At 50.3% G+C, this 27778-nt stretch overlaps 1 protein-coding gene across 2 annotated transcripts in view; it reads right to left on the bottom strand.

The window, feature by feature from the left end:
- Positions 1-481: 481 nt before the first annotated feature.
- LOC104339069 (WD repeat-containing protein 7) overlaps positions 482-27778 on the bottom strand; it is a 128688-nt gene continuing 101391 nt past the window's right edge. For both annotated transcript variants that reach the window (XM_075410819.1, XM_075410820.1), the window contains 4 exons: positions 26385-26484; positions 3521-3625; positions 697-901; positions 482-568 (listed from right to left, as the gene is read on the bottom strand). In XM_075410819.1, coding sequence (XP_075266934.1) covers positions 698-901; positions 3521-3625; positions 26385-26484 — 409 coding nt within the window. In that variant the 3' untranslated portion in view covers positions 482-568; position 697. The remainder of the gene's footprint in view (positions 569-696; positions 902-3520; positions 3626-26384; positions 26485-27778) is intronic.

The following is a 27778-nucleotide window of genomic DNA, read 5'->3' as shown; positions in this document are numbered from 1 at the left end:
TATAAATACTTCTTTTTTTCAAGTTTGCTATTCCATCTTAAAGAGATTTTTTTGTTTATTTTATTTACATGTGGACTACTGTTCTTCCTTCCAGACTACAGCAAACAGCGACTGGGCACAGCAGCACTCCCAGTTCTCTTGGAGACTGAGCCTTTGCCGAGGACACGTCCCCTTCAGACCCGAACACAGGCCGGCCGCCCTGGGCACTCCACCCTCCCCGGCCAAGGCAATCAGCCCCTCCTTACGAAACCCAAGCGCCTCGCTCCAAGACGCCTCACCCGCCACCGTTCAGTGGGCACTAGGAGAAAGTCCATGTAAACACGAGCCTTTTTGGTAAACACTGGGATTCCGTGAGAGTCTCTGCAGGGAAAAGGCGTCCCGCGAGGGCTGCTGCGCCAAGCCCGCGCCCAGCGCGGACGGGCCGGGTTCAGCCCGGCTGCAAAGCCTGGTTTGATCCCTGCCGCCGCGGGTCCGGCCGAGGAGCGCCGTCGCCGTGCCGCCGATCCCCCGCCCTGCTGCGCCACGCACGGAGCACGTTCCCCCCGCGCCGTCGCCTTCCTCCTCCCGGCTGCAAGGAGAAAGCGGCCGGCGTCAGCGCAGCCGCCCCGCAGAGCCCGGCCGAGCCCACCCAGTCCGCGGGCACCCCGTGTGAGGAGCAGAGGGACAAGACAGAGGGACAGCCAGGAGGAACTTTACCCTAGACCATGAAGCGATGCTCCTTGCCGTCGTGGGCCATGAGGATGACGTTGCGGTTGGAGGTCCAGATGAGCCGCGCCAGCCGGAGGGCGTTGTGGGAGCCCGGCGAGGCCGGCTGGACGGGGGGCACCTGGTAGGTTTTGATGCAGCGGAGCTGGGGCGCGGAGTTCAGCATGCCGATGCTCCCCAGGAGAGAGGTGTTCATCTGCAGAGACACCCGTGGGTGAGCCACCCTGCCCGTGGCTCCTGCGGAGGGTCACCACCCGCGACACGCGCCCGCACCTCCTCCCGGGCTTCAGCATCCCCGCCATCCCCAGGACCGGGCTGCCTCTAACCAGGCTTCGTTACAGTCATTAGAGCGGGGCCCAGCAGCTCTGGGTGGTCTGGCTGGTGGTCCATGACCACGACGCACAACCAGGCACAACGGCAGATCTGATGGGCTCAGGGATCAGACCTCACTGCGCTCCCTGGGGGGAAGCGATAAAGCCACGCTAAACATAAGAGTGCACAATCAGAATTTAATGAGAACCCATGAAATATTAACAAGACTATGGAGTGCATGAGGAGGAGTGTGGCCAGCAGGGTGAGGGAGGTTCTCCTTCCCCTCTACTCTGCCCTGGTGAGGCCCCATCTGTAGTGCTGTGTCCAGTGCTGGGCTCCCCACTTCAAGAAAGATGAGGAGCTACTGGAGAGAGTCCAGCGGAGGGCTGCGAGGATGAGGAGGGGACTGGAGCATCTCTCCTACGAGGAGAGGCTGAGGGAGCTGGGCTTGTTCAGCCTGGAGAAGAGAAGGCTGAGAGGGGACCTTAGAAATGCTTACAAATATCTGCAGGGTGGGTGTCAGGAGGACGGGGCCAGACTCTTTCCAGTGGTGCCCAGCGACAGGACAAGGGGCAACGGGGGGCACAAACTGAAGCAGAGGAAGTTCCAGCTGAACATGAGGAAGAACTTCTTCCCTCTGAGGGTGACGGAGCCCTGGCCCAGGCTGCCCAGGGAGGCTGTGGAGTCTCCTTCTCTGGAGATATTCCAGCCCCGCCTGGACGCGGTGCTGTGCAGCCTGCTCTGGGTGACCCTGCTTGGGCAGGGGGTTGGGCTGGGTGACCCACAGAGGTCCCTGCCAACCCCGAACATTCTGTGATTCTGTGAAGACTATATTTATGCTAGAATATTATTTATCAAAATCATAAAAACACCAGAGTAAGATATGCAGAATAGAGAGCAGTCGTCACGATAGGTACGAACAGAAAAAACCCCACAGCAAGAGCTCTTCTGCTGTCTGGTAGACCTGGAGGCCATTCCAGCGATCTGCCGAGTGACACTCTTCGGAGAGCAGGCCGGTTATTGCTGATGCATCTTGTCTAGCTCCACGTTTTTAAATATGAGAGGCTCTGATCTAACCCACCCAGACACACAAACTCCCCCACTTCCCGCAGCGCTGCTGTGCTCTGGCAAACCTTCCCAGCGGCACGCATCGCCAGCCTAGGACTCCCATCCGCAGGCGGCCGCATCCCCGAGACGCGCCCCACGGAGCCTTGGCAAATCCGGGGACATTTAAGGCGCGCTCTTGCTGACGCCACGTCCTGAATTCTGAGCAGGGCACAGCAGAAGCCATTACTTTTTCCTGGCTCTTCTCGGCAGCAGCGCGGTGTCAGAGAGTGTAAATCACGGCATCTCTAGCAGGGAGCATGCAAGCACCGCTGACATTTTCACAATTTAAATCATCTTGAGTAATAACCCTTTTAAGATGACTAATGTTACTGATTTTTCTGCATTAATAATAGTGCCAAATAGAACACAGAAGGGAAAAATCACTAGTGCACGAGGTCACATTTTAAAACTAAATGTGTAGGTAATATTTAACTCTTTATGTAAAAGCCACTTGAAAGTGACCATTCCTACACCCAGCAGAGTGTGGCAGGCCACAATTTAAAACTCACGCCTGACTTCTTTTCCTGCCAATTCTAAAAGATCTGCTCTGATTGCTTTCCAGATCTTCCCCGAGTACTTCAATTGCATAAACGCAGCTGATGGATGAAGATTCTTGCTGTTCTCATTTACTGTTTCTGAAAGCGCACGATATAGTGATGGATAATAATTTAGTAATTTTTTATGGCACCTGTAGAACTCCCGAATGACACCGAAAACCGGAGAGGCATGTTAAAGAGCACGGCTGGGACTTCTGGGGACACCCAGTTCTGTTTTGTAGTCTGATTGCTGTGAGACTCCATGATTTCCATAGCACGCATCGCTTCAGCGGATCAGTTGCTTCCAAATAACAAATTTTTAAGTCTAAAGCCATTTGAAGAAAGAAAAATAAATCCTGCTTAGGGGATGTAGACAGCAGCCTACAACTAACAAAATGTACTCCTACTGACGTGAGATTACAAAGACGATGACTGCTCATATTTTACAAAAAAGAAACCTCTAGACACTTCACAAAACGGTGGGCTGACTCTCCGTTTCTGCTTCTGTTTCAGACTCTCTTTCTGCTGTTTGTACCTTGGCTTCCCTGCTGTCAGTGTGGTTAGGGAACGTAGGTACTGGGAGCCAGTGTTTGCCCCGAGACTTCTGCATCAGGCTTACCAAAACAAACAGAAGAATAAATTAAAAAAAGAGGTGTTCACAAAGCTCGTTCTCTGTTGGAATTGATGGGTGAGTGACAGAACTCCACACTGAGGTTTCAGCTTCTGCCTTTGCTTCTGGGACCTGCCTGTTGTCAGTATGTCCTTACGTACCGCACCATTACTGAACAATTAAAGGAAGTCCCAGCCGTGAGCTCGTTAACGACGTGGGCGCAGCCGGCCGGCCGGTCACGCTCCCTTACCTGCCAGAAGGAGAGGTGGCTGTCGGAGTTGGAGTACGTGGCGAGGTACCGGCCGTCGGGGGCGAACGCCACCGCAGTGATGGGTCCTTTGTGGCCAAGGATGGTCTGGCAAGAGGGAGAGAACAGCAGAGGGTTCAGTGCCCGGCACCGCAACGGTGCGGAACAGACTTCTCAGTGACACAAACGCACGTGTCCATGAAGCCTTTTTTGGAAAGCTGAGGGTGACCATTAGTGTCAGTAAAAATTAAATACTAATAAATATGGAGGAGGCCCTTTCTGCGCGGCACTTGCGTGCCTCCGGATGACCCGCCACACGAACGCACGTCACTGGAACGTCCGATCAGCTGGGACCCAGGCACACGCCGCTCAGTCTTAAATACCACGGCAGTTTCTTCTAAGTGTTCTAATAGCTGCTTCGCCAATAAACCAGAATTAAATCATCATGTGAGCACACTCCCTGCCAAACCCAGTTTTTCAATCAAAGTAATCTGTCAGGTATATGAACATCAATGTGTCTGTAACGGGAAATTATAAAAACCATAATACTGGCCCTCCCCAGAGCAGGCTGTAAGTGGGATGCCCAGGAGCCTCCAGCTGGCTCGGCGGTGGGCAGGGAACGCCAGCGGCACAAACCCAACCCCTGCGTTCACCAGCACACCTTTTGCCACCACAAGATTTTCCGAGGCCAAGGAAGGGACTGCGAGCTCTGGACGACCACCGATGATATTTAACGCCACCCAGCCCGGTACCACCCGCTTCTGCGCAGCGCTACGGCAGTGGCGGGGTCCTCGCAGGCCAGGCAGGGGATCGGCACCCCCCCCGGCTGTGCCGGTGCCGCTGGCCGCTTCTGCCAGCTCCGCAAGCCACAGGGCCTTCTCACGCACAACACTTACAGCCCTGGTCTCACCAGCATTAAATACTTCTTTTGTGCAATGTCCAACAATATAAACGTGTATGTCAGAAACACCGTGAAAAATAACTCACCTGTTCCACGGTCAGACTCACCGCTAAGATCTCATTTGCTCGTTACCTGAGGTTACCTCTTAACAACGGCACGGGGCGTGGATGCTTGTCATGAGACAGACTCATTTGTATCACATCTTCTCTAGCACTTTGCCCATCTTACAACGGGCATACCCCGGCAGCTCACCCCCCCTCGCAGCCCCAGCCCAGCGATGCGAGCCCCTCCCGCGGCTGGGACCCCGCTCTGCCCAGCACCCAGGGCTGGTCCCCCCCCCCCAGCAGCAGCGTGGCTCCCCAGGACGGGCTGCCATCAGAAGCGCACGAAGCGCTTCTTCCAAAACACCCAGCAGCAGCTCTTTCTGCATTAGGAGGCTCCGGGCCAGCTTTGACTTGGCAGGGCTTCACTGGGCTGCAAAACTAGCAGCAGTGCTCCTGTGCCCATCACCGGGACGCTGGAGATGGAGACCTGCTCAGAACGGCACAGCACATCTGAAGCTGGCCGTATCTACGAGGAACCCACCAATATATCCACCCCTTGTTCCTCACCTAAAAGGCGAGTGAGCTTCAACAGAACCCCAAACCTACCTCTTGAATGTAATCACCACAGCTTAGGCTGAAAGTTTGAAAGGGCAATTAATTAGATGATCCGATGTTTAGACCCATCAAACTCTTTAGCACTTAACAAGCAAGTAATACTTGTCAATAAAATATGTTTTGGTAATACAAAGGTAGAAAATCAATAGCACTAGCACACTTGTTGCTCTTTTACAACTGAAAATGTGTTCCAATAAGTACGATCCTTGAGGGAATTAATCTGCTTTGTTATTTAAAGGAAAGGCTTCTCTAATTGATGCTAATCCTTTCAAGCCAAGATTTATTTTTTAGTGCACTATCTAAACGTCTGCTTTGCAATGCTCATCTTGCACTTCCGAGGCCAGCGAGTAAGCGTATCGAAAACAAATGATTGCTGCTCCTTCAAAATATTCTGCTTGCCCGCGTACCTTTGGTGCTCAGGCTGCCCTGGCTGGCACCGTTCTGCTGCGGTGCTGAGCGCGGCAGGACGGGATTACAGCACCAACGCCTCCACACAGAATGCGGGCTCTTTGGCACTGCTACCAAGTTACTATTCGCAATTTTTCAGCTCCAAAACGGTTATATTAGCACACAACGAAAAGTAGGCAAAAAATCTGTGCGATACCAGCGTGGAAATGGTCTTAATCCTGCACGGCAGAGAGGGTGGGACGGCGTGCAGCTGTTTGCAGCTCCCCTCTGCCCAAGCAATTGGTTTTTAATGGGCGGATGCTCCTGGGAGACCATTTGACTTCTGCACCTGCCACCATCACTGTCCTGTAACACATGATATACCGAAGCTATGACAATCTAATTCTAAGTCCAATATTTGGTGAACTCTACGTTGCGCTGCAATATTCTGTTAAAGGTGTCATAAAAAACAAATACTGTTTCACTGCAGCAATTTTATTTTCATAAATATACTGAAATGCATACTCTAAATTGATAAAGTAACTGATGTACTGCTATAGAGACATACTAATATTTTACTGTCTTTATTATTAGATACTGATAACCCCAATCTCTAGGGTTACCTTCACTAAAGCAAAACAAACCACCCTCTTACGGAGAAAGCCACGTGCCTAACGCACCCCCCAGCAGCACTGCCCTGCCAGCACCCACCACGCGAAAGACCTTCAACGGCAGAGGTCTGCCACGGCCAAGCAATGCCCTTAAAGAGATGGGCCTGCTTTTAGCGTGGAGCAGTACGAAAGGATCAGCTCCAACTTTTGCATGGGACACAAACCACCCCTGGGCAAGGAGCTGCTACCTGAAAACGGAGGAGGCGGCGATTCTGTGACTCCTCGGTGGATCAGCGAGCAGCCACTGGCAGTGGCTTCAGGGGCAGCTTCAGCAGCCAAGCCGGGGCCATCTGCTGCAGCCACCTCCCAGAAGTGTTCTCCAAAGCAGGTACAAATGCAACTTTATACGAGAACATAAACACATCACAGATCTAAAGCTCCTCACGCTAAAGGCAAAGCTTAATTTAAGACAGATAACAACTGAAATATTAAGCTGAGAATCATTGGTCTTGATGGCACTACTGAGAACACTTCCCCCTCCCCCAACTAAATCAAAGATCATGCACTTTTAGAAGAGATCTTACTAAGCAGAGCTCGGTCTGACGGATCAGCCATCCTTAGAAACGAGCCACGAAGAAAACCAGGCTGGCAGCGCCGCACTGACACGCACGTACCTCTCTAGGTTCCCTACCAGTGGCATGCACCGCGGGATTCCACATCAGGCAAACATAACTTGGCCTTTTTTATTTCTTTAATTAAAAGTTACAAGTTGGATTTTAATGCTAACGTAGGGTGCAAAACCCTGCAGAACATATACAGAGCCCAAACGGTGCAGAGGAATTAGTATCAGCCTCTGAGCTGACCAGAAAACCAGACTACGGAGTGACTCTATCCAAATCAACGCTCCGGAGCAGTGCCCCAAAGGGGAGCCCAAGCCCCGGGCGCCGGCTCGGCTGCTCTCACTCCAGCCGCAAGGCGATGAACAGCCCCTTCGCCGGGCTGCGCCCAACGATGCCCGGGACCCATTTGTCTGTTTGCTTCCCCGAACGTGCATCTCCTCTTTGCCTGCAGCAGCAGGTTGTGGAGAAACAAAGCGATGCAAAACTAAACGGCTTCACTTGAAAATATTGCTTCACTTTTCATACCAAAAGTAAATTCTTTCAAGATAGCCCTTCAAAGGCTTTTATGAATTCTTTAAAAAAAAAAGATCCCTACTTTCCAAGCAATTTAGTGGAAATATCTGAAATACTATTAACTTAAAACAGTTTCAGTATCTTTAATAACTTAATTTCTCTGTTAGTTCTGGGAATACTAATAACTGCAGTAAAAATTTCAGGATGGTACTGAGAAAAAGAGTATATTTGCATCTTTCAATTAATTTCTTCCTCTCCTTTAAGTGGCTTCTCAATAATATCAAGATAAAGTCCTAGCATACGTATTGCATTTTTTAAGCTTAGTAAAATATATAACTTAATTTTTAACCTTACAGTAACACAGTCGTGCATCAGCCATTACAGTTGCTCAGTGTTCAAACGCACCGTGCGTGATCTGACGGCAGCACTCGACGGGAGCAGAAAGTGCCCTTGAACGGCCATCTACGAAAACACATTTATCACGGAGCGGCAGGCCGGCTGTCAGTCAATATCTGCCTCTCATTTGTTAGGAGGCTCGCCCGCTGCGAGCCCCTCGTTACAATTTGCTTCTACTTCCTGGGCAAATGACAACCAGAAAATAAGGCAGCTCCTTTCTCCACCGAACTTAATCCAGAAGAAATCAGGCGACAGCTGGAGCCACCCGAGTGTCACGGGACGGTTTGAAACCGTCCCCAAACCGTCCGGCTCCAGCCCCAAGCCACTTCACGACGCTGCTACGCTCCCACCGCAGGAACGACTTGCACGTGGACCACCAAAACCCACACGCCTGTGAACTGCCCCCCCCAACCACACCACCCGGCCACTCCGCAGTATCAGCAGGGGTTTCTCCTCCGAAACTCACGCTGCTGTGCTTCATCGAAAGGTTTAGAACGCTGTGATGTGACCTCAGAATATTCCACGTGAGTGTGCGCTAGACAGCTTGGTGTTGTGATGGAGATCCACACCTCCTCAACAATCACCGTTTTAAAAGAGGTTTCAGCAGCCCATAGGCTCAGCTTTATGCTTTAGCTGCTAGGAAAATAATTTAAAACATGAATTCTGAGTATGATTCAGATGTTCTCACCAAAGAAAATGGAAGAAGAAAGTGCTTGCTGTTTTTTCTAGGTTTTTAAAGAGTATTTTGTGGGATTTAAAAGAATTGATTTAAATCCCTACTCAAAGGGGTATAACAATAACTACAAGCAGTTTATGTAAAAAAAACCCCACAACCATAGGTAGGAACCTAGACAACATTCACACTGGACAAACCCCAGGCCTCCGGATTTGCACAGGCTCACTGCGGGAAGCCCCGGAAAGCTTTAGATCTCGAACCACAAATCTCTGAAGGCCGACATTCAGTGGCAGCGAGGACGTTTGGGCTCCTGCCCCGGGGCCAGAGAGCACTTTACAGGGAGGAGAGACATTGAACGCTCCCCAAAAAACCCCAGCGTGGACCAGATTTACCAGTTGTTACACAGACTGCATCTAACCAACTACCAAAATGCAAATCACATCCGTAGTGGGAATGGCCGTAGAAATTGTTAAAAGACAAGATTAAACCACAATAAATGACAGCAATCCAGGCCGCGTGGTGTAAGGGTGATCAGAGGGTGCATCACAGCAGAGCCCCGCGCGGAGAGAGCCCAGGGTAGGAGCGCGCTGGTTCAAGGGAGCGCGAGAAATGCTTGGTGAAATTAATGTAACAGCTTTTCAATTTTAAAGGCAAAGTAAGTTCATTTAGTTAATTTTGGGGAAACAGTGCTCCCAGCAACACCCTGCCAGCACGGCTGCTCAGCCACGGGGAACACAGCCCAGTGATGGGAACCGAGCACAGCGATGATCCCGGCCACGCGGCTCACGCGTGAGCCGCGATTTTAAAAAGTGAGAGTGAAAATCAGAATTATTAAAACAGATTTCGGGAGCAGAACGGAGAGGTGGCCTTCTTTTCCTAGCAAGCACAGCAGTCTGATATGACTCTTACCAGGGAACTGTGCTGAAACAGCCGAGCTCACAGAGCAGCCTTGTTCAAACGTAAGAAACTTCGGTGAAGAAATAAACGGTCACCCAGATAACCCTGGATGGCTCACAGCACCAGCCAGTGATCAGACAGACAAAGAATGTGCTCTCTTACAGATACTGTTTGTCAAAACCTCGTAATTCTCATCAAAAACCAGCCTCTATTGAAAGAAAAAGCTGTTATAAAATCTAACTGGACCAAGGACAAGACGCTGCCCTACAGTGAGTTAACAGGAGACGGGAATACACCAGGCATCCCCTCTTCCTACGCAGTTACTCACCGTTGGGGAACTACTGCTTCATAAAGAGAGTTAAACCCATCAAAAATCTGCTTTTCCCCTGCCTACACACACTGACTTCTATCTGACAGCTGATGATCAGAGTACATAGCCGCTGGAGCACGACGCATTTCCAGCCCCCGAAAATTCTCCGGTGCCGAGCTAGACGTGGTCGCAGCAATCCCAGGTGGTCTCCTTTCGTATTCGAGGAACCATCACAAGATCTGCAGCCAGGCACAATGTTCCCATAAGTTTCCCACTCTTTCCAGTCAAAGTGTATTTTGCTCAGTACCCTTTGGCCAAAATTCCTCTCAGCTGTGGCCGAGACGGAGCTGTGAGAGCTATGGGATTCTTGGCACAGCGAGAAGTGCTCGTCCTCAAACAGTTCCGTGAAGATGCAGCTCTTCCCTTCCAGTTCCAGCTTTAGTCACCCAAATTTTAAAGAAAAACCAGTTAGAACAATGTCACGGTCGTATTTGGAGCACCAGAGTATTTTTAACCTTTGACTTCAGACCCTCAATGCATTTGCAAAACACACAAATCCGTAACCCTCAAGTGACCCGAGACTAAAGAAACGTGTTCAGCAACTCCAGCGGAGTCGGAAAAGCTAACGAGATCAGTGCTTCCCGCCAGGACAGTGGGGTTTGGGGACTTCGTTATCCTTCTAGAAGTGTCTTCTGCCCTGCGGACTCTGGGAAAGCAACTCTGCTGTCATTTTGAAGCCAGCCTTCCGACTCTCAGCGCTCCTCGCTCTGATTTTCTCATCAGCACCGGCCGTATTTCCAGATCTTCAGGGGATCCTCGGCAAACCATCACCTGCCGCAGAACTCCCCGATGCTGCTGGTTCTTTCCACAGTTACCATTCACATCCTCTTCCAAGGGTCACAAGCATCAGCAGCAGGATTATCAAAACGAGTGGAAACTTGGCAATCGCAGTCCTCAATTCAAAAATTTTTGGAAAACTTTTTCTCACAAGTCTAAATCTACACGGAGCGGTTTGTGTACGATGGCTGACACGTGGTGACTCAGTGCCATCGTATTTGAAAAACACAGCAGCTTTCTGACTTTGGTTTTTAAATTGTTTATGCCTTACCTAACTGGGAAGACTGGCGAGGCTCCCAGTGCAATACGCACGGCCAGGGATCTCCCCGAGGACGCCGTGCCGCCCGCTCGGCCCCGCAGCGGTGTTAGACAGGAACGCAGCGCGTAGGGACTCACCCTCCTCGCCGGCACCTCCCAGGTCACTGAGACAACAGTCCTCCAACTAACAACCATTTCACTCCTCTACCATCAAGCAAGCATGTATTTTCATACTACAAAGACCATGGACATTAGCATATTCCACAATATTTTGCAATTAAAACATCACTAAACAATGGTTGGGATGGGTGGAAAGTTAAGAGGATGAAGTGCTCTGGGCCTTGCAGCCAAAATGCACCTGGGTGTTCTGTGAATACTATCACGGCTGCTTAATTCACACAACTGCTCTACATTTTAGGAAAATTCACTCATGGTAACAGTAATCCCAGAATCCCAGCATGGCAGGGGTTGGCAGGGCCCTCTGTGGGTCACCCAGCCCAACCCCCTGCCCAAGCAGGGTCACCCAGAGCAGGCTGCACAGCACCGCGTCCAGGCGGGGCTGGAATATCTCCAGAGAAGGAGCCTCCACAACCTCCCTGGAGCATTAGATGCTGTTTTACAGCTATGAAATCTTAAAACAATTAATGATGAACAACTACCAAATAACTGACAAAGTATAAGAGACAATATGTTCACAAATTTTTCTGGTTATGAGTTATTAAATACGTTAGGGATACAGCTTTTCCTCGCTTGGTGCCCCGGCAGCAGCGTTCTCCCCGGCTTCAGCGGGTCTCGCCGAGTCCCTGCTCCGTCAGCGTACGGCCGTCCCCGTGGTGGGACACCCACCGCTCTGGTGCTCACGGCTGTGAGAAGCAAAGCCGAAAGCAGTCGGGCACAAAGCCTGAGCTCAGCACCATGTTTTTCCCTAACAGACAACAAACCCCTGAAAGCAAAAACGCATTCACAAAGGTCACGTCTAGCTTGGAGAAATAGGTCAGCTAAAAAAAAAAAACGTGTTAGCAACAGGATTTTAAACAGTTCTGCACGTTTACAGCGAGAGACTCGTGTTTAAATACGTGCTTGTTGGCCACGGGCAGCCCTACGGGGAGAAACCCCGGCTCGACCATCGCCATTTAATGCACATTAGTGCTCTATTTCTACTGAAAATATGGAAAAAAAATGAAATGTGATTTTTGAAAGTTATGAACATCAGACTTACACTTTGTTTCTCAACGGTATTTGCATACGCTCTTGTTCCAGCTTTTCTTCAAAGGCAGTGACAGTCCCTTAGGAAAAAGGACGACAGTTCTTACACGCAGAGGGGACTGACAACAAACGCTCTGGCTAAACGCTGCCAAATCTGCACAGGGGAACCTAGGGATTCTCTCTTTACCAAAAACAGCATTTCTGAGAAATTATTTCTCAAAAAAGTTATTAGAACAATGTAAAAAAAAAAAAAAATATATATATATATATCCTAATTCCCCTTCCCAGCTGGATGGTTCCTCGGGCAGCTCCAGAGATCTCCTTTAGCAGCACCTGAAGAAAAAAGCGTTTTGTACAGGGGAAAAAGCAGAGTTGAGGCCACTTTTTGTGGGGGAAACAGTGCCTGAATAGGAAGTAACAGCTAAATTAGATCTAATTTTAGATACATGGAAACTCAATTTTCTTTACAGACGTTGGTATAAAATCCGTATCCCTACTTTTCTGTCCCTGCTCGAAGGGATGCTACCAACTCAGCGCTGTAATAAATCTGTAACGCAGCGGGGGCCTTGTGGCCGCTGAGGCTGGTCAGCAAGTTTAATACCTTTTTCCAGTCTATTTGACTTTTGTATACAGAATTGTACCACTTCAAAAAGGAAAAAACCCTTAGTGGAACGGATTACGCTGTTGGCTCTCCACTGTGGAAGCCGACAGCTGAGGCGTAAGAGTTGCACAGAAAGCTGCAGCTGAATCGCTTTATAATTTCATTTTTACTAACTTTGATTATTCAGGAGCACTCCCGATGCCTGCGCCTGGACTCGCAGTCCTCCCCTGGCATCTGTCCCTGCCCTCCCGCTGCCAACAAGATGTCCCTGCACCTGCAAGCGCAGCACGCCCGCAAAGGCGGAACAGGCGAGCTGCTTTGAACCAGCCTCCAAACCAACGAGAAAAAAGTACAGAAAGAGAAAAACCTGCCTTTTAGCAAACTAGTGTTGCCGATGAGCGTGACCTAAAAAGCAAATTTAGTGATTCCCGAGGCCTCATTACTCGGCCAGCTGCGGCTGGGAGGCTGGAGTGGAGTTACAGCGTGAATTTCCAGCGCACTCGCTAGGCTGTACTCAGGACTCCCCGTCTGCGTGTGTTCCTCGCAGCTTAATGCATATATTTATATGTGCAAAGTAGATTTATCTGCAACACTCAGAGGCAGATTTGGCGCAAATCAACAACATCCAAGCGCAGAGTTAATGCGGAGGAGTCAGCGTGCTGGAAATTCACACCTTGGCTAAATCCCCGTCAGCCTCCTGCGCCGCAGCGCGTCAGCACGGTTTACTCTCATCCAGTGTGCTGCTAAATTACCAGCAGCTAACCAGCGGGGCGTAATTAAACACTGCTCTTAAAAGACAGCTGAGAAGCTTGCAAGAAGTGGCTATGTTGTTATTGCATACCTGGGATTTGCTGTTGATGGGATAAGCCCATTTCTTGTTCCAACAAAAAAGACTAAAATCCCTCCACTGTATTATGGGGCATGTTCGGAAAACCGGGATAAAGCTACTGCAGGCTATAGGCTTGCCTCCGTATCGACGAGGACATGAAAACACAAGCCCCGGGGCAGCCGCAGCACGGCCCCTTCAACCCCTGCCCCGCTTGCCAGCAAAGCGCTTGTTACCACCTTGTGTACGTTACTACAGAGTAACGTGCTCCGAGCAGGAGCACGCCGCCCCCGGGGCGCGGGCACGGGGGCTGCGGGCCTGGGGGACAGCACGGTGGCACTGGCTCCGCAGCCTGAGGGCTTCCCTTCCCGCCTCCAGCGAGGAAAGGATTTGGGCCTGTTTAAAAGGTTACACTCGCTAATTATCTCATACCTGTGGTTTGAGGATGCACATTTCCACTGACGAGTTTTCCTGCCGCATCTGAGCTTGTCAGCGCGACAGTGCCAGTACAGGCACTTACAGCTTCAGTTGCAGGATAGCTATGTTTCTTTTCCTCCCTTTAAAATACCGTATTTGAGAACGGTTCTTTAATTCAGTAATCAAATTTAACCAAAACGAGCCACGTGACATCAGCAACTCTTCATTCCAAATACAACATGAAATCATTTTGTGCCTTATTTAAGAATAAAAATTTGCAAAGGCATCTAGGTACCAAAATAAAATAATACTACGCACAATTCAATTACTGCTTTGACTGCTGAAGCTCTGATTTTCATTCTGCAGTGAGCCACATTAAGCATCCCGGACCAAACAGTATTGATTGTAGCCGATGTTTAACCAGCATCTTTTGCTTTGAAATAAACCGGACCAAAACTCAGGCTTCTCTTTAATCCTGCAATGAAAATGCCAGTTTTTACGTCCAGCAGGGATGCTCACTGCAGCGATGCCACGGAGGGGCTGGGGCTCCCCAGCTACGCCTGCTCCTCCGGCCGCTCTCCCCGCAGCCACCGCCCCGGCAGGAGCCAGCGCCAGGGCGAGGAGCAACGACAGAGGAAAGCTTCTAAAGGATGAGACACTACTCAGCTAAACGAACCACTTCTTTTCATGACAAGCCCTTTACACATCCAGTACTACAGGTGTGCAGGAGGTTTACACTAAGCATGGCTCACTTCAGTATCAGTTACAAGTATCTCTATGAAATGCAATTCTAATATTTACGATGAAAACCAGGATTTAATCAATGAATAAAGAGCATTTTAGGGCTTCCTTGACTGTGTGCTTTTCCCTGCATGCACTTTACCAAGCCATTCTCTATGTGCAGGGGACACAAGTCCCAGCTGGCGTCCAGACCCTGGGAACCCCTCGTGTACTTGGAACCCTGTCGGGGACAGCAATGACACTGGCTTCAGCAGGTTTCTTTACTGAAGACAAAGTTTTCACACATTACACATCAAAATATACAGCTGCATATACAACCCTGCCACATCCATGGCTCAATACTGGTGAAGAGCTTCTGTCTGCGGAGAGAATTCTCCACGCTTCCAAGAGCGGAGCCACCAGGCATGAAGAGTACCCAGGCTGAGGTCACCAGCCCAAAATCCCCTAAAACCGAGCACAGGACTGGAGGTAGGCTGCTCTCTTCCCATAACATCCCCGGACCTGCTCAGCAGGAGCCCTCTCGGGGGGAAGAACAGCGGCTGTATTTTCTGGAAGAGGCTCCAGCTCCTACGCTGCTACGAGGCGCGGGAGATGTAACAGCAGCCGGCAGCTTCGCTGCTCACGCTTTAACGTCTTTGACCAGTGACTCCGTCAGGGCCAGGCTCTCATTAGACGCCCAAACACACTCCTAAGCGAAAAGAAAAACCTATCGGATGGCCTGCAGGGATGGAGGAATCGAGGGATTTTTGGGTGGACTCTTGTTACCCAGCAAGAATTTACCCAACATAACTTCACACAGAGATAACGACCCAGGTTTCTGGGCTTCACGTACAGCCGGGGAGAGGCAGAGAAACTCCAAGACCTCGTGCCGGAGCTCACGCGTCCCTCTGCGGTCGATGCCTCGCACGAGTACACGAAATGCCTGCTGCTGACCTGCACAACGAGGGAAACCCCCGAAGAGAGAGGGTGGGGGAGATAATGCTTATGGATCATCACGAGTAGAAGTAACGACTAATGACACTAACTCTGGTTTGGCTTTAAAACAGCGCTAGAGACTCTGATCAGCAAAATATTATTAGGCAGCTTTCAGATAGGAATATTGTCCCATCATTCCAAAGTTAACGACAATCACGTATCCTAAAATCTAGTCACCTGAAGTATTCCTCTAGTCTGACAACACTGATTTCTGGTTCAATTTGGAAAAAAGGAGCAGAGTATCACTCTCTTTCTGTAGCATAGAATCATAGACTGGTTTGGGTCGCAAGGGACCCCTAGAGCTCATCTAGTCCAACCCCCCCGCAGCGAGCAGGGACACCGCTAACGAGATCAGGTTGCTCAGAGCCCTGTCCAAGCTGGTCTTGAATGTTTCCAGGGATGGGGCCTCCACTACCTCTCTGGGCAACCCGTTTCAGTGTTTCACCACCCTCATTGTAAAGAATTTCTTCCTTATATCCAGCCTAAACCTACCCTGTTTCAGTTTAAAACCATTACCCCTCGTCCTGTCACTGCTGTCTCTAATGTAATGTGCCTCCACAGAAAGGAATTTCAACTGCATGTTGATGGTAATTTACAGTCTTACGCAAAATATTAAATTGAACACGAACCTTCAGTTGCATTCAACCTGCTGAGACTGCTTCTAGCCTGGCAAAAATGACTCTGCATTTTTTCTTGGTTCGCATATTCTTAATAAATACATTTATTTAAAAATAAAAAAGCAAGAAGCACGTCTCCTGGGTCACGACTTTGTAGGTAAGTCGCTCCAGAAAACCTCAAAACTGTCAGTTTGTAGAAATCGATGGTAAAAACGACGTTGGGGATGGAAGCCTACCTCCGCCACGCCGGCAGCGGCAGGAGCAGACGCGGCGGCGTGGCACGTTTATCAGGAGATAATCACTCCCCGCGAGGATTAGCCGCACACAGATGAACCCTCTGCCACACAACACACTTGGGCTGTCATTAGCTCACGATAACCCCCTCCCTGCCATCTCCTATTGCTTAATTAGAGGTTACACAGGTTCTAATAGGACTAAAGGAACTCGGGCAAACAGAGCTCGCCGTGAGTGATACCTTGATCAATTCAAAACCGGGGGCTGCACAGGCGTAGCCAACAGAGGCGCAGAGATGGGAGACCATAAGCATGCGCTGTGTTCTCAGTTAATGAGCTAAAACTTCAGGAGAACGAAGAAATCTGGACACATGCTACGCCTTATTTTCCCTTAGCAAATTTCAACTTTTTCCAGTAGCGTTTTGCCCAATTCAAATGCCATGCATAAATACTCAAAAAAAAGAAGGATTTTAAGCTACCAGCTCACCTGAAATAAATTATCAAGCACATCCCAAGCAGCAGAACCAAAATCTCCAGGGTGTCTCAGCAAAAGCATGCTAAGCTAAGCTAGAGATGGGTTTGAGAAACTCCATCGTGACTGCAAAATCGAGCTGTGCTTCTCGGGGCAAGTCTTTTCTTTTTGGTTCGGAGCTGCCAGCCACGCCGCACCGGCGCGCTGCCTGCAGAGCCCCGCGGCCGAGCGCATCCGCTGCGATGGTCGGTGAACAGCGGCCACGCTCGCAGGTGGAGCAGCCGCCGACCTGCTGCACTCCCAGCTGTTTTCCAATTCACTGCGAAACATCAATTATCTTTATCAAATAACAGTATCTCATCTCAGTCCATTATCAAGATGGAGTCTTATTTTAGCCGGACCGCAGCCCTATCTGTATATCAAGGCTGGCCGCAGTGCCAGAGTGAGTGAAAGGCTGCGAAATAATCAATAATCATCATCAAATTGTGGTCGACAGGTTGTGAGGATGGAAGTTTTTGATGAGCCCTCAACCTTTTTTCGCGCAGCTGATAAAGCTTAACCTTTGCAATACCTGGTAACTGCGACAGGAAGTTCCGTCTGAACATGAGGAAGAACTTCTTCCCTCTGAGGGTGACGGAGCACTGGAAGAGGCTGCCCAGGGAGGTTGTGGAGTCTCCTTCTCTGGAGATATTCAAGACCCACCGGGACAAAGTCCTCTACAGCCTGCTGTAGGTGACCCTGCTTCGGCAGGAGGGTTGGACTGGGTGACCCACAGAGGTCCCTTCCAACCCCTACTATTCTGTGATATTCTGTGACTCGGTTGAAGGCAGCTCCGCGTAGACGTAAAACCCGCGACGGCGGGAGTCGCCGGGCCGCGGCGGGCAGCGCCGTCAGACACCCCTCGTCGCAGCGAGCCACTCAGCAGACACAGCCCCCGCGGCGGGGAGACCTCTGCACCCCCCGGCTCCCACCCAGGGCGAGCCACACGCGGGCCTAACGCAGCACCGGGAAAAGGTCAGCCTAGCAAGGACACCGGTACGTAACAACGAACAGCAACAGGAGAAAAATCGCCAGCGAGTATTTGTCTGTTGAAATGGACACAGCTTTCCACTAGCCAGAACAGAAGTGGGAGGAGATCACACAGGTACAGGAAAAAAAAAAGTACAAACACACACACGCGTTAGGCTAACTGCACAGCAGCCTTTCTGTTAGAGCTGTTATTCAGCCCTTATGATAATTTCTTTTTGAAATAGAAATCAGGCACAGAATGAGGCTGGAAACATTTCGCATTGGGTTTTCATTTCTGAGTGTAGCACGAGCAACCTGGACGTGAGCTCCCCGGGAGGAGTGGAGAGGTGATGCAGCCATGCGCTCTTCCCTTGCAGCCATCCATCAGTTTAGAAATGGAAATGGGAGGAAATTTGTCCAAAGTCACACGAACAAGCAGAATGGGAATTTTGGGCAGAGCGTACCTTTCTGATTTTCCGGGCTGGAACAGTGTTTAGGTAGAGCGTGGAAACTGAAGCTCTACCAGACAACCACGCGTAAGCGCAAAGTTTCAGCATTAGCCCTGGAAAACCGGCCGTAAAGCTCCGGGCCACCCCAAGGCGCCCGATGGGACGAGGCGGCCCTCACACTGCCTCGCTCGCAGCGAGTCCCGGCTGCTCCCAGGGCAATCCCACCAGCTCTCGAGCAGGGAAACTCAGCCAGGGCTCCCGAGCTCTGCAGCCGGGGAAGCCTTTGCCCGCCCCAGCTGCAGGGGAGGCAGCGACCCTGCCTGCCCACGCAGGACTGCAGCTCAGCTCAAAACCAGTCACTGGCACCCCGCAGGAGAAAAAAAATACATGCCTCTTGGGCATTAACTCCTCAGGTTTCTCTGGCCACGAGACCTGATGCCAATCCAGCCACCAGTTCAGAACACATCTGCATTTCCACTCAGGAAGCCGCTGCCAAACCGCCAGACCTGTGGTCCCTTCCCTACACCCAGTCCCTGTCACATCGCTTCGCCCCTTTCAAGGTCTCAGTCCCAACCTCTCAGCGACACACGCAGACACCGGAGGACTAAAACGATAATTCATGTCTTTCTGCTGGCAAAACCAGAGCCGACGTGCAAGATGAAAGACTTCTTCATACCCGCTGCCAGGTATTCTCAGAACCTGGCCTAAAACTGCTGAGCTTTCTCTTCACACAAAAGAACACACTGCAACAGAATAATCTGCAAATAAAAACCTCACGAGTAAGATGCACGCTGATAGTCGTAGCCAAACGTAGGAGCTTTGAGCGAAGCAGCCCGAGAGCCCATGGGCTGTTAACACAGCCTCCCACCGAACGTCAGAAAAACAAGGAGGTTCCACGGAAACCAAGAGAGCTTCTGGTATTGCTTGTACCTTAAAGAGCAAAGACAAAGACCTGAAGAATTACAGCCTTATTTACCTGATGTGAAACCCCACAGAGAAGGGCGTGTTTCATATGAATTGATACTAACTAAACATTTATATAAATATAAGCTATATTAATATATATAATATAAATAAGGTAAACACTGTCCACCGTGTAGCTTTACAGAAAAGCGGCCGTATCAAGCCAGCTGACTGAAATGTCTGGGTTTGACGATAAAAGTCCACACCCTGACGCAGAAGACTTCTGGACGGTGTTTGGCGCAGCCTCATACATTCCTGTGAGAAAGGCAAACACGACTCACGGACCAGGCTGGCTGACAGACGGACTAACCGTTGGTTCATCGCTGTCGTGTGGAATGCAGCCGCAAACAGAAGAACTGCTGACCTGGTGCCCTTCTCCTGGAGCCCCGCAAGGGCCCGTCCTATCCTAAAGGCTGCTGCTAGAGCCCGAGGAGAGCACGGCGAGGGGCTGGGGCTGGGCAAGAAAACCCGAAGGGCGCAACCCCCGAGAGCACGCGGGGCTGGGGGGGCCGGCCAGCGTCCCTGCAGCCCGGAGGGGCCCCAGCGGGGCGCTTGGTCACGTACCATGGCGGGACTTCACCCACGGTCCGCAGCAGCCGCGTGCAGAAAATAAACCAACAGTTTCTTCTGCAAATTAATAGTTCAGTGTGAAACAGGACCTACTGCTCAGAATTTTAGGCTCAAGCAAAGTCAGACTGGAAACAAAATAGAGCTTTAATAACGAAAACAACTGATTACTGAAACAAAGTATGATCATTCTGGCAGATTTTCCATTACTGGCAGATTTAAGCTCAGGACGAGACGATGCCCTGAAGACACCCATCGCCCAGCGGTGCGGGATTCAGGTGTAGGGGGTCAGACCTGGCGACCGCAGAGACCCTCAGCAGCTCCCTCCATTGCCAGTTTGCTTTCCCAAGAGAGACCATCACCTGTGAGGAACACACACCGAGCTGCTGGAGGCCGCTCCGGAGACCGCTGGTGTCACGCTGACGGACGCGGCACCAGGCGCTACGCAAAAATAAACCCTCTGCTCTGACAGGGAGCTTTGGGCCATCGTCCTCGCTCGGCGTGGAGGGGGCTCGGCATCTCCCCGAGGGCTGCTCCGCTCACCGCCGGCCCGGGAAAGCCTCCGCCGAGCCGTCACCTGCCCCGGCATTCCGTGGCTTGGAGGAGTTGAGACATTCTGGTCACAAACCCACTACTTCAGCAACAACGGAAAACGCTACGCGGATTCAACAGCAAATACTGTATGAAAATACACCGAAGTTGAGCTAGAATTTGAAATAATTCTAATTCAAACTTCAGAACGGAGTTCCCAGTGCGGCTTAATACTAGGAAATTGCTCATTGTGGAACAGTTCTTATGGGAAAAACAAAGAAGTCCCCCCATAGCAGCAGTTCGCAGTAATAATCTAAAGCACAGTGTAATATACTAATATAATATCAGTGTAAAAGATTAAACTATTGCAAAGCATTCCACTCCATAATCTCCTTCAAGATATGGCCATTTAACAGTAAATTATACCATAATATAATATAATAATTATACCATTATACTTACTAGCTAAAACAAAGCAGCTAAACTGTTGATATTTCTATTTGTCATAATTATTTTAGAACTTACTATGAAAGCATTTAGAATTTTAAAAGTGACCTTGACATTTTACATTGTCTCACTTGTCATAACAGGGTTGTTCGGTTTGGTTTTTTTCCTTGAAACCCACACGGATTCTTTTAATTCTCCAAACATTTCAAATGCCGTGCTGACGGAGCCTCACATAACCTTCTTCTCTGGGATTTGCGGCAGCGAGGCACCGCCGAACCAGCCCCCTCCCACAAGCCCGGGGCCACCGGGCAGGATGGAGCCCAGTGCAGGGCTGGGGCCCAAAGCCAGCCCCGCCGCCTCTCCCCCCGCAACGAAACGCTCTCCGGAACGGCGGCCGCGCTCCCCGGGCGGGTGGGCTGGCTTCCCGAGCTGCCGAGCAGTAAGATGCGATGTTTTATTACCAGTGTCATGGAGACGGCGTGAAAAATCAAGAGCCATAGGCAGCGCGCGGCCGTGGGTCAATACTGTTCCCCGAGACGTGGTGTGGATAATCAACCGCCCGGCCCCGGGTTCCCTGCGCGCTGCGCACAGCTGAAGGGCAAATCGATACCGCCACGGGGAGGGCACTGCCCGGCCCCGCTCCCCACGCCGCCGCGGGATCGCAGCCCGAGCCCCCGCGAATCCCAGCGTCGCTTCTGCCTAGGGTGGGGACGCCGAGGAACGCTCGGACAACGCTTCATCAATCACTGAACAGGAAAGAGAAAATGACAAAGAACCGAATCGCTGGGTTAAATTACGACAGAAAATAGGTAAAAAGAGATATGTGTTTGGAATTCTCCTAATGTAATACAAAAGGGCTGCAATTTTCATTCCAAGTTGATGTTTTAAAAATAAACGAATACCCAAACCCCCTGCAAGCAGATATTTGCTTGAAAGTAAGATTAAATGTAGAACAGTTTAAACATTATAACTGATAAACCATCTGTAAAAACCATCAGGAAGAGCCCACATGTTAACAGGCAGATCTGTACAACAGCACTAATGCAAACCTAAAGCAAAATGCTGAAACGGAGACAACTTTGGCTTTGAGGCAACATTTACTGGTAGTAGTAATAACTGACAGCTTGTTAAATAAGTGATACTAATATTGTAAATTTTACTGGAAAAAACCTATCATATATAAATGTTGATTTATTATTTGTTAAAAAAGGTGATTCTTGACATCCATCATTCTATTAATAATTACATCTAATTTCTCAGTCAGTACATACAACCACTTTCTTGAAACCAAAATAAAACTGTGCTGGAAGGAAAAAAAACCCACACAAAATGTTTTTGTTTCCTATTATTTCAGTTAAAAAGCCTCCCTTTTTTGTTTAAGCTGATGATAAAATTCCTGTCAATCAGCACCCTACTTCACCTATAGTGCAAAAATAAACGAACCGCATCCAGAGCCCAGATTTCGCCAGCAGTTTGCTCCGCTGCTGACAAGGACTACAAATTTTTCCACCAACTATAACCTGCGTTAAATCTACGACATAATTTCAGTAACACAAAACCCCACACGCTCGGATCCTGCCAGCACTGAACTTCAAAAGGGTTTTAATGTTTCTGAGCGTGGCTGCGTGACAGGAAACCCAGCGTTTTCAGCGTTATTTTCCTCCCCAGAACGATGCCAGCACGCGCAGTGCCCAGTCACCAGATAATATTGTCATGAATTATTCAACGCAAATATCACGAAACCCAAAGCAACCGCAAACAAAGAAATCTCTTCCTCTGAGGCGGATTTCTGCTGTCGGGCCTCTCCAGCGCAGCGTGGCTTGGGCGCAGCGCCGGCCGGTGCCAGGGACGCCCCGACGCCCGCCGGCTTCGCCCCCCGCGGCTTGGGAGCCAGGGGCACCTCTGGTTCCCGCGCCGAGCCGCGCTCGGGCCCGCTGCCCAGCCCCGCGGGGGGACCCCCAGCAGCTCCAGCAGACGCAGCTCCAACGCCCCATTGCCACAGGGGTCCCTGAGCTACCACAGCTCACCTGAGCTCGCTCTCCTCAGCTCAGAGATGGAAAGCGTCGCCCCGAACCGCACGTTTCCAGTGTGACGCGCCGGGGCGGAGATGCTGCACAGACTGGACTAGGAAGGAAAACATGTTCAGTTCTGGGAAAAGGCAGGCAGAAAGCCCTCCTCCGTCTCCAGAGGGATGGCTACCTTGGCACGTGACACAAATAAGTGTTTTGCCGAAGTAGGATGAAGGAGAGAGCACATCACAGAGTTTTTAGAGCCCTCTGCTCTTCCCACCTTTCAAAACAAAGGGTGAAAGCGAGCGTTAAGGCTGCCTATAAATAAGGCAGAAGGGTAAAAACCAAGGAGAGGAACCAGTTATTTAAACTGAAGGTCAGCGGTGGTACAAAGGCTCAGATAGCCATAACTATATTGGTGTGGGAATGAAAAATAAAAGCTTTCTAACCCTTGATATTTCAACGCATCACTATTCTGGAACAACCTCCCACTGGGTGTCAAGAAGCCCCAGGCCTGGCAGAGGGTGCCTGCTCAGCTGCTGCGGGAGAACACGCGGCACCGGCTGCAGCAGGAACGAGCCTTGGCCCAGGGAGGCCCCACCTGCAGCACCCACAGGTTGCTGCTCTCCCCTCCTGCTCATCTCGGCCTTAATCCCAATTAACACCTACCCTTAATGATGAGTATAAGGGGGGGGCAGCAGCTCCCCCTCTTCTTATCCGATAAGCAATTCTGATGCCTGATTAAAAACAGCTTATGTGTGAGTTATGATGGGGCAACTAATAAAAACTTTCACACTAGGGCTACGAGGATGGTGAGGGGACTGGAGCATCTCCCCTACGAGGAGAGGCTGAGGGAACTGGGCTTGTTCAGCCTGGAGAAGGGAAGGCTGCGAGGGGACCTTAGAAATGCCTACAAATACCTGAAGGGTGGGGGTCAGGAGGATGGGGCCAAGCTCTTTTCAGTGGTGCCCAGCGACAGGACAAGGGCCAATGGGCACAAACTGAAGCAGAGGAAGCTCCAGCTGAACCGGAGGAAGAACTTCTTCCCTCTGAGGGTGATGGAGCCCTGGCACAGGCTGCCCAGGGAGGTTGTGGAGTCTCCTTCTCTGGAGATATTCAAGCCCCGCCTGAACAAGGTCCTGTGCAGCCTGCTGTAGGTGACCCTGCTTGGGCAGGGGGTTGGACTGGATGACCCACAGAGGTCCCTGCCAAGCCCTACTATTCTGTGATTCTGTGATATCGCTAACTTTCACTTTCAAAACACTAAGATCTTTGCTAAACGCAAAATTATGTGTATGGCTTCAGCAAAAGATTCAAAGCATCATCTCTTTTTTAAAGGCTGAATGACTAAGCAATTTTTTGATACTACTTTTCTGGGAGCACTGTTGAAGACCCGCTACAGACAGAAACAGAACGAGCTCAAGGCCGGCGATGGCCTGTGCCAGACAAACCCTGCCCTCGGCAGCGCGGAAGCGGGAATGGGTCCAGCGAGTGGGTAGGTGCCAAGGGGAGAGCAGGAGGGCGGGCGGCTGCCCCGGGGCTCCAGCACGCCGTCCTGCCTGCTCCCCCAGCCCCCGCTCCGCCCCGACCCCACGGGCTCTCCCCCGGTACGTGTCCTAATTCAAGCTCCATTCAAACATACCGAGGCAATTCAACTATTTTGGTAAACATTCTGAAAGGTTTTAACTTCTGGAAGAAAGTAAAATTAAAAATTTGAGCTTTTTGCCCATTTCAAAACTTTTTCTTCTACACAATCCTGAAGTTATTCCGTGTCTTCCGAGCAGCCTGAAATCTGCAGCTGTGAGAAATAACTTAAAAGATGGGATCTGGAATAAGAAACCTGTATCCAATAGATGGCGTTGCCCCCTAATAATCATATCTGGCCCTCATCAAATTTTTCCATCTTACAAATAATGATAAATTCTGCAAAGGACCCTGCCCTAATTATCCCAAAAGCCCCTTCAGCCACCCCCATCTCCGCTTTCCATGATCTACGTGGAAGCTTATTAAGTAAGAAACCAAGTGCTGTGAACATTCCCCAACACATCAAATTAACCAAGCAAGTTATTTGGATAATTTACTGGTAGAAACCTGGAGCCAGTTCCAGGAGCCCCAGAGAACAGGCTGCCAGCCGACACGGAGGAGAGCGCGCTTCGGGGAAAAGGCTGGCAACGTCAGCGACGCACAACCCCCGTCGGACAGCGGGCAGGTATCACACTGAACCCGCTTTAAACGAACCAAAGGAAAAAGTAGAGACAAGAAAAGTTGGGTATTTCAGCACGCCTGCCACACCAAGGGCAGGTCAAGCCAGAGGGGTGATTTTCACGGGAGGTTGAGCCCCAGGCACACAGACACCTCCGGGCTTCCGCAGACCCGCTGCGGATCACCGGGATGTGCGAGACGTGTTGCAGACCCACACGGAGCTCACGCGGCGAAGCCAGACGTGCCGGCATCACCCTGTGCACCGACAAACTCCTCGGCTCCCCCGGGAGCCAGCTCAGGAGCTGGACCCAAGCACGAGGCTGCCAGCAGGGGTTAGATGCTGCTGCTAAACAGAGGACAGGTTTGGTCACCGCTCCCCGTGCGCTCTGGAAAGAGAGACGCAAGGAAGCGTACAGCCGCGCTCTTCCCCTCTCCCTCGCCAACAGCATCAGGAGCTCGCGATCGGTTTGAGATGCCAAGACCTGCAGACCCATCTGGACTCTGCAGCCTCCATTTTCAGCGCGATGACGCACACTGAAAGGGGCTGTGGTCAGCGTCTCCTAATGGCTGGTGGGAGATGTCCAGCTGGCTCCTCGCGCCGGCTGCCGAACGGGGAGGGGAGCAGTCAGGCAACACACGCAGGCAATCACGGGAACGTAGCTGGAGAGAGGGATGTGCAGAGCCCTGCAGCACAGAGGTCATCCTCGTAGGACTGCAGGACCGCAAAAATGCTCAGTGACATCGGATACGTCAATATGCGGCAGTTCTTGTGCACCCGTTTTATAGTTAAATTAATAAATCATGATCCAAATGACTTCAGCTAAAACAAGATAGAGCAGTCCTCACTTCCTATTTGCCTGCATTATACAGCTATTTATAAAATAAATCTGGCCATCTTGGCTTCCATAAGACAGCAGTCCAAACAATAAATACCAGCACGTACCATGTTGTCAGCTACTAGATTTGGAAAACGAACCGCAGAACTTCAGAAGAGAAAAGGAACGAGCCGTGTATAGCTAAGCACGTGGTTCTGCCAGCAGAGTACTGACACTGCAGATCTAGCAGGAAGATGCCTATGCTGCCTTCTCTACCATGCACACTTTGTATGGACTACTGATAACAGCTTTCAGAAACAACAAAACAAATTATATTTACACACACAAAAAGAATAAGGCAGATTCAAAATACAGGTATTTTATCCGAGCTTTACATACAGACTATCGAAATTCGATAAGAAATAATAGCTGATCACATAGTAGAAGGAATAACTAACTTCTGAAAATCAGATTTTTCATTTCTTTCAGACCAGGGGTATCTTTAGGCTTTCATTATTAACCCATCTGTGGCACCCATTCAGTTCCAGTGAATGAAGACAGTAGGGCTCTATATACTTTGAGCCCTTCATTAAACTATTGATCCCCTCAGCGTTATCCATAATGTTCCAGCAGCTCAGCATGTCAACTGATGCAGAGCTCGCTGCTCTTTCCTTTCAATAACTTCCACACTTTATGGGGAGGAAGTCACAATGATTTATTTACCTGACATTTCCCAGTCCGGATGTCGTAGAGGGCCACTGAACCATGGCGAGCTCCCACTGCTATTCTGTGACTCCGCTCGTAATAGCTGACCATGTAGAACCTGAATTGAACATTATAACAAGTAACAGGTGAGATATGAGCTGCTTGCATGATGTTCAAATTAATTTGCAATGCCACTGGGTAATTAACATCAGCGCTAGAACAGAGATTTGATCTAAAAATCCATCAGCTGCCAGGTTTCACAGTTGGCATTCAGCAAACAGAGCACACCGATGCTCGATAGGTTACTGCAGAATCAGAGCAGATTTATTTATTTCTGTTACACGGTGTCCAGCACTTCCACCAAGTTTGGGGATAGCCTGTGTGACACTGCCTGTCCGCGTGCGTGCCGTGCTCACAGCCGAACACCGCCACAACGCTGGGTGTCGAGGGGTTAAACAAGACAATCCCAACACCCCGAATGCTTCAAGAGCACTTCTCCTTGGGAATCGAATCGGGAAGAACGAGGGAGAGCACAGGGAACAATATGCAGACTCACAAACTGTCGTTTGGCATTAGGGGAAAAAAAAAAGAGGCAACTTTCTCAAACACTCGCCAGTCTAACAGCATCCTCAGGTGAAGGGGAACCGAGACGCACGCAACAGTCCTTAACGTTCAGGCATCAGTCTCAACCCAAACAACTGCAAAATTCAAGGAATTTCTACACCTTGAAACACAAGAGAATTAAAATCCTTGTATCAAATTCAAATATTTGGGAATACCATCGTGCCTTTCTTCTAAAAGGGGGAGCAGACCTGTGACGCTGCCAACTGCATTTCCAATTACATTTTAATTTTGCTGTCACGTCTGCCAGAGATTTCTAGAATCCCTCTATAAAAACATCTTGCTGACCATATTCCTGGCTTCAAACAACACATCTTACAATGATCTCTCTCCTTGTTCTTCAGCGTTCCCAGAGTGCCATAGCAACCGCTCTCACACAGGTATGATACACTTGTTTCTACAGCGCGGGATGGCAGTCACGAAGAAAAACAGCAAGAAACACGGTGTCACAGGAAAAAGGAAGAAAATCACTAGCTGTTCTGCAGCAGCAAGGGCGAGACTAAGCAGCTGGGATGCGCTTTCGCACCCCCGAGGCCGCCTGCCGTGCCCATCATCCCCCCGGCTTGCCGCTTCCAGCGTCGCTCTCGGGGCACCGTCCACGAAATATTTTCCCTCGCCCTTTGGCACGGTCCCCTGCCCTCTCCCAACAGCCCCAGGTGTGCCCGCTGTGAAAGACCTGGCAGCTCAGGTTGAGCCTTCCCAAAGCACACCAGTAGGGCGACGGGCAGCTTTTTAACACCCCCTTTTTTTGGGAGAGGGAAATATTTCCAGCCACGTACCGCCTCTGTTAC

Source organism: Opisthocomus hoazin, chromosome Z (genome assembly GCF_030867145.1).
Source record: "Opisthocomus hoazin isolate bOpiHoa1 chromosome Z, bOpiHoa1.hap1, whole genome shotgun sequence".
NCBI classification, from domain to species: Eukaryota; Metazoa; Chordata; class Aves; order Opisthocomiformes; family Opisthocomidae; genus Opisthocomus; species Opisthocomus hoazin.
Note: the sequence above shows the minus strand (reverse complement) of the source record. Positions and strands in the feature narration are given on the sequence as shown.